Below are 13,604 nucleotides of genomic sequence, written 5' to 3'. Positions count from 1 at the left end.
AATCACACTACCGTCTGACTTCCTCCAACTCCAATGCTGTTCAATCTGCCAAATCCGGCAATCCTCTATCCTTAACCTCGAGACTCAAGTTCTTTTCTGCCACTGCCCACCCCTCTCCCGCCTTATACTTCTTCCGTCTTCCAACACTAATCTTCACATCCGCTTCACCCGTCTTATGCATTGCATAAGTCGTCATCCATTGCCTCTCAGCAAGCATTAGGTACTGGGAACCCCAGTAACCCTCGAGAAGCGGGGAGGGCTTGTAATACCAAGGCACTTCCTTGCTCTCTCGCAATTCTTGTGGTGGTACTGCAGGGTACCAAAATGCCTGGAACTGGCTTTGCCCCATCGCAGTCCTATACCAGAAGTAAGGGTCGGGTATTATGATTGGAAGAGATGTCTCTTTAGTGTTGTACTCATCCTCGTCATCGGCATCGTACGCTGTGTCTGGTATTGCCTCCCTTTTTGCGACTTTGGCAACACGTCTCTGTTCGTGTTCTTGTCCATCTTTGTCCTTGTTTTTGACTTTGTCTTTATCTTCGCTCGACAAACGTTTCCGCTTCGGTGCAATAGTGAAGGAGCGGATTGGCGTGGCGAAGAGGAGGGAGGGTGAGACGGGGGAGTTCTCACGGACTTGTCGTACTTTGATTTCCCAGGCGCAATTTGAGCGTGGGCTTCGAATTGGTTTGTTGGTAGATGGAGGGAAGGTGGGCGCTTGCTTTGGTGCCATTTTTGTGGTTGTTTGTGTGGGTGAATGTAAGGAGGGGATGGGAGGTTTGTTGGATGGATTGGATGGGCTTTACCGAAATGTTGGAGTTTAAGGATTCTTATTTGGAAAGTATGTGAGTTTTATATTTGAAAAGCCATGACTGTGCCTATGATTGTTTGGTTCATTACTCTCAAAGGACGGAGAACCACTCCGAGGAGTATATTGGGACTGGAAATCGTTGCCTGAACCTGGAAGGGGGAGTATCGCATCCAGGCAGTATACAATAGGGATGCGCTGAATGGATAGGTTGGAGCTGACAAATGTGGGATGTGGAGCCGACGAAAGAGTTGGGCGCCGTTGTAGTCGCCCGGGTGTGGTATTGCAAAGCTTTCTACCATGGAAATCAACGTTGTAGTCAGCAAAGGTCGCGCACAAAGTGTTGGATATTATCTGTATGGCTGGAAAAATTCGAGTTCGTGCCTAGCACCTGGGGGATTTTGAAGCGACTGTTAGCATATACCAGGGTCTCAAACAACTGCGCGTGTATGAAGATTATAGGTCTTGCGAGTGAAGTGCGATGTGTTCGAAGATATCGCGTATTGATTCTAAACGATGTATGAAACAAAGAGGTAATGCGAAGCTTCTCGCAAGTATTGCTGTGTGCTAGGAAGCAAGATGCAGGAAACATTCCTACGTCACACCTTCGCGTTGACTTTGAGTATGCGCATTTCCTAAGCCCATATGGGGCAAATGCCCTGATACCATCCTTCCCGATGACCCTCGTCCTCCCCTTAGTCTTGCGACCACCTCATCGGGTTGGCGCGAACACCCTTCGCACCAGACGCCGAGGCAACAGCGCCCCTGCTGTTCTTCTTCACCTCAGCCACTCGAACAGGCGGTCCCTGGCGTTTCTTGTTGTCCCTCTCGATTTTCTTGATCAGGTCGGGCGTAATCATGATCGGCTTGCGGGGGCCGTGACTGCGTTTGGCCTTTGCCGGCTTGGGTGGCGTGGAGTCGACGACTTTGACGGTTTCGGCGATTTCTGATAGATGTGTCGACGAGTTTGTTGGTTCTTCAGAGATTGCCTCGAGATAAGAACTTGCGAAGGCAGGGGCGGAAGCCGAGCGATGAAGGGATGCAGGTACAGATGTGGACCGCGCAACAGGCCTCAGGAAGGCAGTCGGGTCCACCTTCGTACTGCCTTCGATGCCTTCCTCATAAGTACTGGAGGGAGCGATGGCGATGGTGGATGATGCTCTGGGAGGGGAGACTTGGACGAGAGACTCTTCGGATTTCTTTCCGCACGTCGAGCACTCTGACTGCTTTCGTGTGTTGTTGGAGGAGACTAGTTTACGAACGAAGCTGAACCAGCGCCTAGCAGACGACTTTTCTTTTCGTTGGACGTGGGTGGAGGCCTTCAAATCGGCTTCGTTGGTGGTAGTGCTGCTGTCGGTGCTCGCGCTCAGCCGAGCAAGGTCGGCGTTGGTGGTGGTAAGAGAAGCCATAACTAGCGATGGGATGTAAGATAGACAGAGAAAGTCCTATATGTGTCTGAGGAAAGTTATACAGAAGAAATTTCCAGGCGCACAGCTGATTTATGGATGCTACCGCTCTTTACGCTGCCACCTTCAGATGGTCACGCTGCACTAAGTGATGACTGGAACCATGAGGCTCGTAGGCTGCGAATACATCATACGTAAATTGGCGTTGTAGTAGAGCACCTACTGTTGGCTGAACCAGATCCTGATGGCGGTATGCCGAACTTTGAGTTCGCCAAGGTCAGGCGACAGTGGTCGTGGGAGACGGCCCAGGGTATGAAAAGGATCCAGAGCCAAGGCGCACCCATCGAACGCAACCATAAATCTATGAGTCGTGAGCATTAGGTGGAGAGAGGCAAGTGCATGTGGAAGGCACAAAACACGGCCAGTGACCTGATCGCTGCGAATGACTGCGATCGAATACCAACCCAATTCAAGACAACTCTGTGGGCCGAACAAGATCAGATGGTTAAAAAGTGGTATTCCCTGAATGATCCTATAGCGCCAGCCCAATGCCCATATTCTTATACACCAATATACAAGGTCGTGTATTTCGCTACTTGCGCGCTTCGACCGCCTGCTGGAGTGCTTGGGTGGTGCCCAGTGGCTGTGCGGCTCGGTCTAGAGGCTTGTCCGGTACGATGACATCCTCGAACTCATCCTGTGAGATGGCATTGATGGTGTATGTGTCTATGCGCAATTAGTCAATGCTCTAGCCAGAGAAGGCGTGTGCCATACAGATGCCAACAACCAGGGTGCAGATAGCGAAGCCGGTGATGGTGTTTTTGATCAGGTACGGCGCGCGGGTTCGCAGCAGGGCCGGCGATGCCCGCATGCGGTCGTCATAGTAGGTCGAGCGGAAGGGTTTGCTGTCGGCGTTAGCATACGCCCTCGATGTACATGCGCAATGCCACTTACTATCCCATGTTGGCGTGCTGAGACTCTCACTGCTTTGCGGGGAATCGCCAATGTCTCGCCGCGGTGGTGAACTTCCACCACGCTAGGCGGCCTTGGCGGCCAGGCGTAGATCATCATGGCACTGCCGCGAACCCTCCGCGTCACTCACCACCCGCAGCTGTAGTCAACAACACCAGTCGCGCAATCCCCCTTCGCTTCTCCACGCTCTCTACGCCTCTTTAATTATTAGCTTTGCTGGGAATGGGAGCGCCCTTGACGTCAGATACCGGGCTTTGTCGCGTTCTTAGTCTGGCTGCCGTGCGCGCGTGAGGCAGCGTCACTTCTCTTCACCCTTTCGAAGAAACCAAGCTCGTCTCGTGTGCACTCGCCATCAGCCATCGCCATGAGTTCGCAAACGATACAGCAAATGGAGTCCGCCCGGTCGCTCGCGTTAGGCGACGGTAGATACTATCCTACCATCATACCGGGCGTGCTCCCCATCATCGGCTACAGTGAAGACCAGAGCATCGAGATACAGCGCTGGGGTGCCGACTTTCTGGCCGAGGCTTTTGCGTCGCCAACATGGCCTCAAGATGTCAAGCAGAACAGCGCGCCCTCTGTGCTGGCTACCCTGAAAGCCTACCTCGACAATGTTGAAGACAAGAGCGTCATCAAGAGCGCCATCCAGGCGGCTGCCAGCGTGTACCCGCTTGTCTACAAACACATGTAAGTGACATCCCAGGCATCAGATAGAAGTCCCCATGTCAAATATGCCATGCGCATCTTGAGGTCCCCTTGCCAGATGCCTATGATTGCAGTCACGCGAACACGTTCTTATACTTGCATGTGTCAGTGTCTCCGACGCCAGCGATGCCCAGAAATGGCAGCTCATGGCCGGCATCAAGTCCAACATCTTGCGACGAATGGATGCAGCTGCGCCCGGTGTGCGGATATGTTGCGTCAAGTTCCTCCAGCAAGTCGTCCTGGTACAGACACCAGGCGTTACGGACCCTAGGGTAAATACCACACTCTACCCAATGTATAGACAGCCATCTGATCCCTCGCAGCGCGCCGACCCGAACGACATCTCCCTCTCCCTCGTATCCCGCGACCACCCCCTCATACCCTACGCGAGCCTCGAGGCTGAAGGACACGGGCTGTTGGACAGGTTGCTGGATATCATACACGGAGATCACAGGTTAGATAGACAGTCGCAGACTGTTGGGATGCCTCTAACAGAGACTAGTGACGGCTTGCTTGTGACTGCGACACTCAACAGCTTGGGCATGTTAATTCACCGCCGCCCAAATGTTGCAAATAAGATCTTGAACAGTGTCTTCAACTTCAACCCTCTCAAGCTCGCCAATTCGCCCATGACGCCCAAGAACAAGGTCATCATGAAGTCAATTGAGCGCACAACAAGGGCACTGCTTGTGAACATCATAAAGAGGTATGTCTGCCTTGCTATATGATAGTACTGCTGATGCTCATAAACGTAGAAACTCCCCAGATAACCCCATCAACGGACGGATACAGCAGTTCCTTGAACGCATGCATCGTACACGGGTTGAAGTGTTCGATGAATCTAACCGTAAACGTCCGGCACCGGTTGAGCCCACTGATGGTCTTGACCCGGCAAAGAGGCAACGCTTAGTCGCTGAGCCTCCAAGTCGCACGCCATCCGTCCAACCGCTACCGCCTGGTGAAGTGAGCTGGCGACAACTATACACACTGAACGCCGAGGGCAGCACTGCCAACTTTGATGTGCAAAACTTCAGGGATCCCGAGCAATTGCTGAGGATAGTCGTGCCTGTTCTGCAGTCGGTGAACCCACAGAAGCTTGAACAAGCTATCAACGTATGTGATGTCCCCTGTCCAATCCAGACCCACGTTGGCCTATACGTTGCGGGCCTTATCGGACGTGTCAGTCGTGGCCGTGCTAACATCATCTAGGCCGTCCGCGCTCGTTATCAGACACTCAAACAGACCGCACCAAGTCGCCCTGTACAGCCCCCACCGACCGCCGCCGCAGAAGACGAAGAAGAATACGAGCCCGACTTCGAGCCCGAAGACGCTGAACAACTCATCAACAAGCTCGATGGCATCCCCTCGAATCCCTTCTCCTCACAAGGCGGACCGTCAACCGCGTTAGCACCCTACAAGCTGCCCGAGGCACCTCCGTTATCAGAACAGGATGTTCAGAAGTACGGTGACATGACCGTACATCGAGCCTTCGGCATGCTGAGCAGTGTAGATGAGACACAGAAGAGCAAAGTCGCTAAAGGCGGCTTCAACCGACTTGCGGCCACCGATTACAACAGAGACGCCTGGGTCACTATACTCTCTCGACTAGCTACACGAGCCAGCGCTGGCCTAGACGATCCGGAAGAAGGCATCAAAGATGAATACGCCGTTAAGAACGCCAAGGGCAACATGCACATCAGCGATGCGGTAAGAGATGGCCTGTATCAGTACATACTGTACAACTGGAAGTCGCGCATCGATGTTGCCATTTCGTGGCTCAACGAAGAATGGTACAACGACATGGTCCTCGCCGAGTCCGCCGAAGACACCGCTACAAACGGCTCGTCCAACCACCACACCTCGCCGAAGCCACCAGGGAACTACCACCGCTGCGCCCTCCGCCTCATCGACGGCATCCTACCCTACATCGAGCATACCGATAAGATCATCATCCGCTTCCTCTCCGAGATCCCCGCCATCGACTACAGCATCCTCGTGCGCCTCAAGAAGATGGCCGAAGACCCTGAGCGCATCGACTTGGCGTGTAACACACTCCACTACCTGTACATGTTCCGTCCGCCTGTCCGCAAGATCGTCGTCGATATCCTGGCAGAGATGTGGACGGAGAATGAGCGGGCGAAACCTAGTGCGCAGAAGTTGCTGGTTAGGTGGAGGCCGGAGGTGCTTGGTGAGGGTAGGAGCGTCAGTATGCCTACTATGGTTAAGAACGAGAGTAGTGCGGGGGCTGGTGGGGATACGCAGATGGTTAAGGAGAGTGCTAATGGCGCTTTGGAGGTTAAGGCTGTTTCGTAGATGGGGAGTTGAGGACAGAGGAAACTGGGGCAGAGATGAAGGAAGGAACATGCCATGGGTTTGGATTCGAGGCGTTCGTTTCTTCACGTGTATACCTATCGGTGTCATTCGTAGGGTTGTGTTACGATAGGGAGTAAGGAGGCTTGCACCACAGTAAGATGGAAGGAAAAGATATGGGAAAGCCAAGGCTCCAACCCAGAGAGGTTCTGCATGGTTCCACGAAGATACAGTGCAGCCAGTGTACAACATTCCAATTTGTTCAAAACACGAACCTGCATTCATCCATTGGCACTTTTACTTTACGTCGTAGTGATCGTTTCTATGCTAATACATCTCCATCGAAATCACGAGATCCTCCTCTCTAACAAGGCACACATCTACTCAATCTTCATCTTCTGGAACTGCTCAATACTCGCCTCCCAATTCCTCGCCTCCAGCTCCGCAGTCCTCAGCTTCTCCTTCTCCTGCTCCTTGACCGCATCACTAACCTTCTGCTCCCACTCATCATCCATAATCTTCTTCTGGCGCGTAATCGTCTCGTTGGCTTTAACGAGGCGGTCTTGAGCCTTGGTAATCTCCTTGTCGAGCTCGATGCGGCCCTTGACGTCGAGATACGCGGTCGCGGCGGTGCCGATTGTGTAGACGGCGCAGCCGGAGGGGATGGAGTCGGTGGGAGAGAGGATTTTGATGTCTGCGACCGTCTTGCCGGCGAGGGAGCGGATGGAGGGGAGGGAGGTGGGTGTTGAGAGGGTGGCGTGGGTAGAGTCGTCCAGGGACTTGATGTAGGTGGATGCGCCTTCTTTGATGGCGTATTCGGCGGTCAGAGAACGGAGACCCTTTGCGCTGTCGACAAGGAGCTCGTATTCGGCGTTGGCGGTCTCGTCTTCGAATTCTGGCTTGTATTGGGGGAAGGGCGCAATGGTGATGGAGGGGGTGGAGTCGCCTTGGCGGCGGGGGAGACGCTGCCATAGCTCTTCGGTGAGGAAGGGCATGAAGGGGTGGATCATGTTTAGTCCTGCCTCGATGGCGGTGTAGAGCGTCTGTTTCGCGCTTTCCTTCTGCTCTTCGCTGCCTTCGTCGAAAATGGCCTTGCTGTTCTCGATGTAGGTATCGCAGAGGTAGACGTAGAAGTACTTGTAGGCGGCTTGAGTGGCCAGACTGAACTCGCGTGCCTCCAAGTGATCGTTGATCTTCTTGGAAGCGACGTTGAGCTGGTGCAGAATGTACCGCTCAGGTAGTGATTCTGAGCCTCCCTTTGTGACATGTTCTCGTGGTGTGAAGTTGTCACCCAGACGTCCAATGACGTACTTGGTGGCTTGGTAGATCTTGTTACAGAACCTTCGGTATCCGTGGATGACCTAATAACTGGTCAGTATATAACATTGAGAACGTTGTATGGAAATCACTTACGTTAACATCGAACGAGATGTCACCTCCTCCTGTTGTGTACCCAACAAGGGCCATGCGCAACGCATCAGCACCGCACTCGGGGATACCCTGAGGGAAGGCTGTCTTCTGGTACTTCTCCGCCTTGGTCAACTCCTTGGGGTCCAGGTTACCAGCACGGAGCTGGTCGTGTAGCTTCTGCAGTGTGATACCATCCATAATATCAACAGGGTCTACAACGTTACCCAGCGACTTGGACATCTTCCTGCCATCAGAGTCACGAATGAGCGAATGGCAGTAGACCTCCTTGAACGGAACCTTGCCGGTGAGGTACAAGGAGAGGAAGATCATCCTAGCAACCCAGAAGAAGAGAATGTCCCATCCGGTCTCGAGAACAGATGTGGGGAAGAGCTTCTCCAGATCGGCAGTCTGGTTGGGCCAGCCGAGGGTGGAGAATGGCCACAGACCGGAAGAGAACCACGTGTCGAGGACATCCTCGTCTCGTGATAGCGTGAACTTCTTGCCAGGGAATTTCTTCTCTGCCTTGGCCCGCGCCTCCTCTTCTGTCCGGCCGGTGATCCAGAGCTCGTCCTCACTTCGGTCACCCGCTTGACCTTCGATCTCGACAAAGTATGCGGGAATCTGGTGACCCCACCACAGCTGACGGGACAAGCACCAATCTTGAATGTTGTTCATCCAGTGCATGTAGACCTTCTCGGATGTGGCGGGCCTGATCTTAATGTCGCCCTTCTCGACAGCTTCGATAGCGGGCTTGGCCAGACTGTCCATCTTCATCCACCATTGCGGCTTCATGATAGGCTCGATAACGTCTCCAGATCTTGAGCAGATCGGGACCTTCATGGGGTTAGGCTCCGTCTTTACAAAGAGGTCGGCCTTCTTCAACGCGTCAACGACGGTGTAGCGGACATCGAAGCGTTTGGCGCCTTCAAATTGACCAGCGTTCTTGTTCATAGTTCCGTTGTCGTTCAAGATGTTGATGAACTCAAGACCGTGCTTCTTTCCGAGGTTGAAATCGTTGGGGTCGTGCGCTGGAGTTAGCTTCACAGCTCCGGTACCAAACTCAGGGTCAACATAGTCGTCAGCGACGATAGGCATGAGACGGTCAATGAAGGGGTGACGGGCTTTCTTTCCGACGAGGTGCTTGTAACGGTCGTCCTTGGGGTGAACAGCGATACCGGAGTCACCGAGCATGGTCTCGGGACGTGTGGTAGCGATCTCGATGAACTGGTCGGTACCTTCGATGGCGTACTTAAAGTGAGTGAGGACACCGAACTCAACCATCCTCTCGTACCCAGGTACAGAAAGCTTGGTAGGTCCAGCCAAGTCCTTGTTGTCGACCTCAAGTGTACTAAGAGCCGTGTTGAGAGCCGTACACCAGTTGACTAATCTGTTACTGCGGTAGATCAAGCCATCCTCGTGCAGGCGTACAAAAGTCTCTGTAACAGCCTTGGAGCAGTTCTCATCCATGGTGAAGGCCTCGCGTGTCCAATCGAACGATCCACCCATTCTGCGCAGAGTGTGGGTGAGATGCTGATGGTACTCCTCTTTCCACTCCATAGTCCGCTCCAGGAACTTCTGACGACCGAGATCGTATCGTGTCTTGTTTTCCCTTCGCTTGAGCATCTTCTCGACAACGGACTGTGTAGCAATGCCGGCGTGGTCGCAACCGGGCAGGTACAGGGTGGTGTACCCCCTCATCCTATGCCACCGTATGAGGACATCCTGGAGACTCGTAGCGAGCGCGTGTCCGCAGTGTAGCTTTCCGGTAACGTTGGGTGGGGGAATGGGAATGACAAAGTGACCAGGTCCCTTGACGTCTCCGTTCTCGGCGAACTGAGGCTTGAAGAAGCCCTGGGAATCCCACCATGCATCCCATGCCGACTCGACGACCTTGGGTATGTATGCCTTTGTGTATGCGTCATCTAGTGGCCTCAGCCTCTTCTTCTCGCCCTTGGGTGTCTCTTCGACGTATTCTGGTAGTTGCTCCTCCTCCTTGCCCTTCTTCTTCTTCTCTTTGGCTGGAGCGGCGGTATCCTTGGAGGCACCGGCAGCGGCTGCCTTCTTTGCCTTGAACTTTGCGTCCTTCTCGGCCTTCTTGCGCTCCTTCTCGAGTTCCTTGGCGGACTTCTCCTTCTTCTCTACGCCCTTGTCGTTCTCACGGCCAGGCGCATGTTGGCCGGTGGCCTCGTTCTCGGCAGCGCCAAGGATGTCTTTCTTGACGTCTGCGCTGAGCTCGGGCGGCGGCGCAGTGTTTGGCGTCGTCTTCTCGCCGGTCGAGTTGTGGGAGGACGCGTTGAGCGCCATGGTTGCGGTCGAGTAGTGGTATTTGTGGGTGAGCACGCGCTCAGCGTGAAGCGGCGTGTAGGTTCGCGATAGGCTGCGGATTGGCCGTCTCAACTGCAATGGGCGTCTGGCAAGATTTTGAGAATCGAGGTTTCGTCTGCAGGCGGCGCGCAGTGTAGTGGGCGCGGTGCGGGGCAACATTAACAAAAAAGTGCCTGGGTGTGAGTCGTCCAAGTCCGGCATGCGTCACCCCACATCCTGGAGCTCGGACGGACCCCGCCTACGACGACGAACCATTGAGCCATGCTCGTTGCTCGATGACTGCATACAATCCAGTCATTACGGGACACAGTCATTCCCAGACGATAGGAGCTCTCCGATCTCACATCGGGAATGCCCGACGATGATCCATATGTGATGAAAAGCAAAACACCAGGTGAGGCGCACAAGTCGAGTCAGAGATAGGTGTGTCACGAAAAGATTCATCATTGACTACCGTGAGCATAAGACACTTCTAGCAAGAATGAGCGTCCACCAACACCCCAATATGCATTGAGCCGAGTACTTGATGAGCTTTGTTTGCTCCCATGCGCCTGCGATGTACCATTGCGCTCCCCATCGCTTATACAAGAACGATACCTAGCACTTTGCCCTATGCACTGCCGCTCCGTGATGTGCACCTTGTGCTTGTACGCCGGCACCTCGGTTGTGTCTCAAGCCAAAAAAATTTGGAACGGATAGATGGGAGACCGAGTATTTCGTTGCTGTAACTTTTATGCTATTACATAAAGTCTAATTACGTGAATGGGTATCTCAATCATGCCGCGGTGCTGTTTTGCTGCGCGGCCTGTCGGACGGGCGCAAAGTAAGGATGTTGCATGGCCTCTTGGGCAGTCAGTCGGTCCTGATACATGTTAGTCTTTGACACCGCATCTTTACATACGACAGAACGTACCTGGTGGTCGTATCGCAGCAGTTTGTCGAGGAAGTCAATCGCATCGTTGCTGACAAAGCGCTGGTTCTCGGCATTGATGAACGAGTGCCACGGCTTCTTGGGATACCGACTAAGTATGTCGTCGTACTGGGCGTCTAGCTCAATGTCGTACTTGTCGAGATAGTCGAACAGGTCCTCCGTTCCAAGCACCTTGGCAATCTTGACGAGCTGGTCCGAGTTGCTGTTGCCGTGGAAGAATGGTTCCCGCCTGAAGATCATTGAGGCGAACATGGCACCCAGCGACCACATATCAAGCGAGTAGTCGTACTCTTGGAAATCGACTAGTAGCTCGGGGCCCTTGAAGTAACGTGACGCGACACGGACGTTGTATTCGGTTCCTGCATGGTAGAATTCCGCTAGACCCCAGTCGATTAGGCGCAACTAGTACTCGTTAGCTGTGCTCCTCTGCTCTGATAGGATGTGCCCACCTTCCGCTTCTCATGATCGATCATAACGTTATGAGGCTTGACATCACGGTGCATGATGCCTTTGCTGTGGCAGTAGTCGAGGGCCTTGAGCAGCTCGAAGATGTAGTATCGCACGTCGTAGTCCTGGAACTTAGGGTACAGACTCCGGAAGTCGGTATTGTTGACGTATTCGAATATCAGCGAGGGTGTTTTGCTCTGTTGATCGCTGGTCAGCTTTTCTCTCAAGCACGCGGCAGCGGTTGGGTCTCAGTACCCAGTCGCCAATCCAGTCGGAGCCGTCACTAACCTGGTTGTCGCGCACCACGTCCAACAGCGAGACGATGTTGGGGCCACCCGACAGATTCTGCAGGATCTTGATCTCACGCTTTATCTTCTTCTTCTTGACGGGCTTGAGGACCTTGATGACGCATTTCTGGTAGTTAACCACGTTGATGCCCTCAAAGACCTCCGAGTACTTTCCGCGGCCAATCTTGCGGACGACCTCGTAGTTCTCGAGCACGCCCCAGGAGATGTTCACAGAGTCGTAGTCCCAGTACGACCGAGGCATGTTCGCGTTGACATCGGCATAGACGCGAGCGAGGCTTGTAGCCCCGCTACTGTTGTTCAACGCCATTCGGGTAACAAAGCAGTTCTCCGGGAGATCTGTGGAATTCCACCTTGCGCGTTCTTCGAGGTCTGTACTGAGATCTCTGCGCCAAGGGGCTGTTGTATCGAGCGAGGGGTCGTATAGTGGGGTGAAGAAGCGGAGGACGTCGGGACCCTGGGAGAAGAGGGCAAGGCCTGCAAGCGCACCAAGGACAGCGAGCGCAAGTAGCGGGTATGGAGGAAGGCGCGACAGAGGGCCGTTACGGCAGTCGCGATGGGCCTCGTGGTTGGGCGGGGGTGCCTGGGTGTCGGCGGTGGTGAGCTCTGGCTGCTCGTGTTGGTGGTGGAGGATGGCTTGTGGGCGTTAGACTGGTACCAGGCAAGGGCCAAGCTTTTCCGGCAGGCGGGCCCAGGTGCTGATGACGATCCCTTCTATCTCACTTACAATTATTTAGCTTGCGCTGCCGCACTTCCCCTTCAACCTCTGCAGTGGTCATTCTAGCTAGTGCAGCCATGTTTCACGACCTGAATGTTCCCTGGACGGACGCGACGCGCGAGCTGCAGCGCACAGTAGCTTTCCTCGACGAATGTGAGCTCTTCGAGTTGTAGTTGAATGCGCCGGCGGTGGACTGACGCGGTGCAGTAGGATACGACGTCGTTGCTCTCACGCACACCTATTCGGGGAAACTGCCGACTGATATAGTACGTCGAGGAAACTGCGACCCTTTCACCTTCCTCTTTTCAATCGCTAATGCGCTGCTCAACCAGAGTTCGCCTGTACCCACAAAACTCCCCTTCCCGGTCCCTCCACGCATGCGCATTCTACGACGATGCAACATCTTCCTTACCGATTCGGCCTCCAACTTCCGCATACCACAGCTCCAGCAGCAATATGACCTCGTAGCCGCGCGACCCACAGACGACCGCACCCTCCAGCAGGCATGTCAGAGTCTGGACGTAGACATAATTTCACTCGACCTGACCAGGCGATTCGAGTCCCACTTCAAGTTCCCTACGCTGGGGACCGCTATATCCCGTGGTATTAAGATCGAAATATGCTACAGCCAGAGTATCATGTCGAGCGATCCCGCCGCAAAGCGCAACCTGATTAGCAATGCGACACAGCTCATACGCGTGACCCGCGGTCGGGGCCTCATATTTAGTTCGGAAGCGAAGAGCGTGCTAGGCATACGCGCACCCAGTGATGTCATCAACCTGGCTTCTGTCTGGGGACTCGGCACAGAGAGAGGCAAAGACGGTCTGACAAAGGAGCCTAGGAGTGTAGTCGAGTATGCGCGATTGAAGCGCCAGAGCTTCAAGGGCATCATAGATATTGTCTATGGTGGAGAGAAGCCAGCGCAAAGCTCTGCGGCTAAGGGCAAGGACAAGCAAGATCCGAAGGGGAAAGCAAACAAGAACCAGAACGGCAAGCGGCCAGGCGAGAGCTTAGAGGGCACTCCCCTGCACGAGACCAAGGCAGAAAAGCCAATCTCGAAGCGCCAGCAAGCCAAGAACAAAAAGGCAAAGGTACAGGAGGGGGGTGGAGAAGTGACAGAATCCTGACGAAGGAGTATTTTCACTCTATTCAGACAGACGGCAGATGATACCCATAGACACGAGCAGCAATGCACAAGAAAGATCATACCCACACCTTTGTATTCTCTCAACATTACTACCTCGCAGGAACACTCAATGCTCAACTGCTA

At 53.9% G+C, this 13,604-nt stretch overlaps 6 protein-coding genes across 6 annotated transcripts; 2 read left to right on the top strand and 4 right to left on the bottom strand.

Annotated features, from left to right (window-relative positions):
• Nucleotides 1-1,500: 1,500 nt before the first annotated feature.
• J4E88_004031 (uncharacterized protein) lies at nt 1,501-2,214 on the bottom strand (the record flags this gene model as incomplete). Its single annotated transcript, XM_049397679.1, has 1 exon — nt 1,501-2,214. The coding sequence occupies one exon, from the start codon at nt 2,212-2,214 to the stop codon at nt 1,501-1,503; it is 714 nt and encodes a 237-aa protein (XP_049256124.1).
• Nucleotides 2,215-2,803: 589 nt separating this feature from the next.
• On the bottom strand, nt 2,804-3,173 carry J4E88_004030 (uncharacterized protein; the record flags this gene model as incomplete). Its single annotated transcript, XM_049397678.1, has 3 exons — nt 2,804-2,937; nt 2,986-3,116; nt 3,166-3,173. The coding sequence occupies 3 exons, from the start codon at nt 3,171-3,173 to the stop codon at nt 2,804-2,806; spliced, it is 273 nt and encodes a 90-aa protein (XP_049256123.1).
• Nucleotides 3,174-3,547: 374 nt separating this feature from the next.
• On the top strand, nt 3,548-6,201 carry J4E88_004029 (uncharacterized protein; the record flags this gene model as incomplete). Its single annotated transcript, XM_049397677.1, has 6 exons — nt 3,548-3,870; nt 3,998-4,160; nt 4,212-4,342; nt 4,391-4,594; nt 4,644-5,001; nt 5,098-6,201. 6 exons carry the CDS (start codon nt 3,548-3,550, stop codon nt 6,199-6,201), a joined length of 2,283 nt encoding a protein of 760 aa, XP_049256122.1.
• Nucleotides 6,202-6,578: 377 nt separating this feature from the next.
• J4E88_004028 (uncharacterized protein) lies at nt 6,579-9,912 on the bottom strand (the record flags this gene model as incomplete). The annotated part of the gene is made up of 2 exons (XM_049397676.1): nt 6,579-7,559; nt 7,612-9,912. The coding sequence occupies 2 exons, from the start codon at nt 9,910-9,912 to the stop codon at nt 6,579-6,581; spliced, it is 3,282 nt and encodes a 1,093-aa protein (XP_049256121.1).
• Nucleotides 9,913-10,708: 796 nt separating this feature from the next.
• J4E88_004027 (uncharacterized protein) lies at nt 10,709-12,413 on the bottom strand (the record flags this gene model as incomplete). The annotated part of the gene is made up of 5 exons (XM_049397675.1): nt 10,709-10,795; nt 10,847-11,266; nt 11,314-11,508; nt 11,567-12,252; nt 12,344-12,413. 5 exons carry the CDS (start codon nt 12,411-12,413, stop codon nt 10,709-10,711), a joined length of 1,458 nt encoding a protein of 485 aa, XP_049256120.1.
• A 298-nt stretch (nt 12,414-12,711) lies between these two features.
• On the top strand, nt 12,712-13,461 carry J4E88_004026 (uncharacterized protein; the record flags this gene model as incomplete). Its single annotated transcript, XM_049397674.1, has 1 exon — nt 12,712-13,461. The coding sequence occupies one exon, from the start codon at nt 12,712-12,714 to the stop codon at nt 13,459-13,461; it is 750 nt and encodes a 249-aa protein (XP_049256119.1).
• Nucleotides 13,462-13,604: the final 143 nt, after the last annotated feature.

This window comes from Alternaria novae-zelandiae, assembly GCF_023758075.1.
Source record: "Alternaria novae-zelandiae strain BMP 2774 chromosome Unknown scaffold_7, whole genome shotgun sequence".
Taxonomy (NCBI): Eukaryota; Fungi; Ascomycota; class Dothideomycetes; order Pleosporales; family Pleosporaceae; genus Alternaria; species Alternaria novae-zelandiae.
Note: the sequence above shows the minus strand (reverse complement) of the source record. Positions and strands in the feature narration are given on the sequence as shown.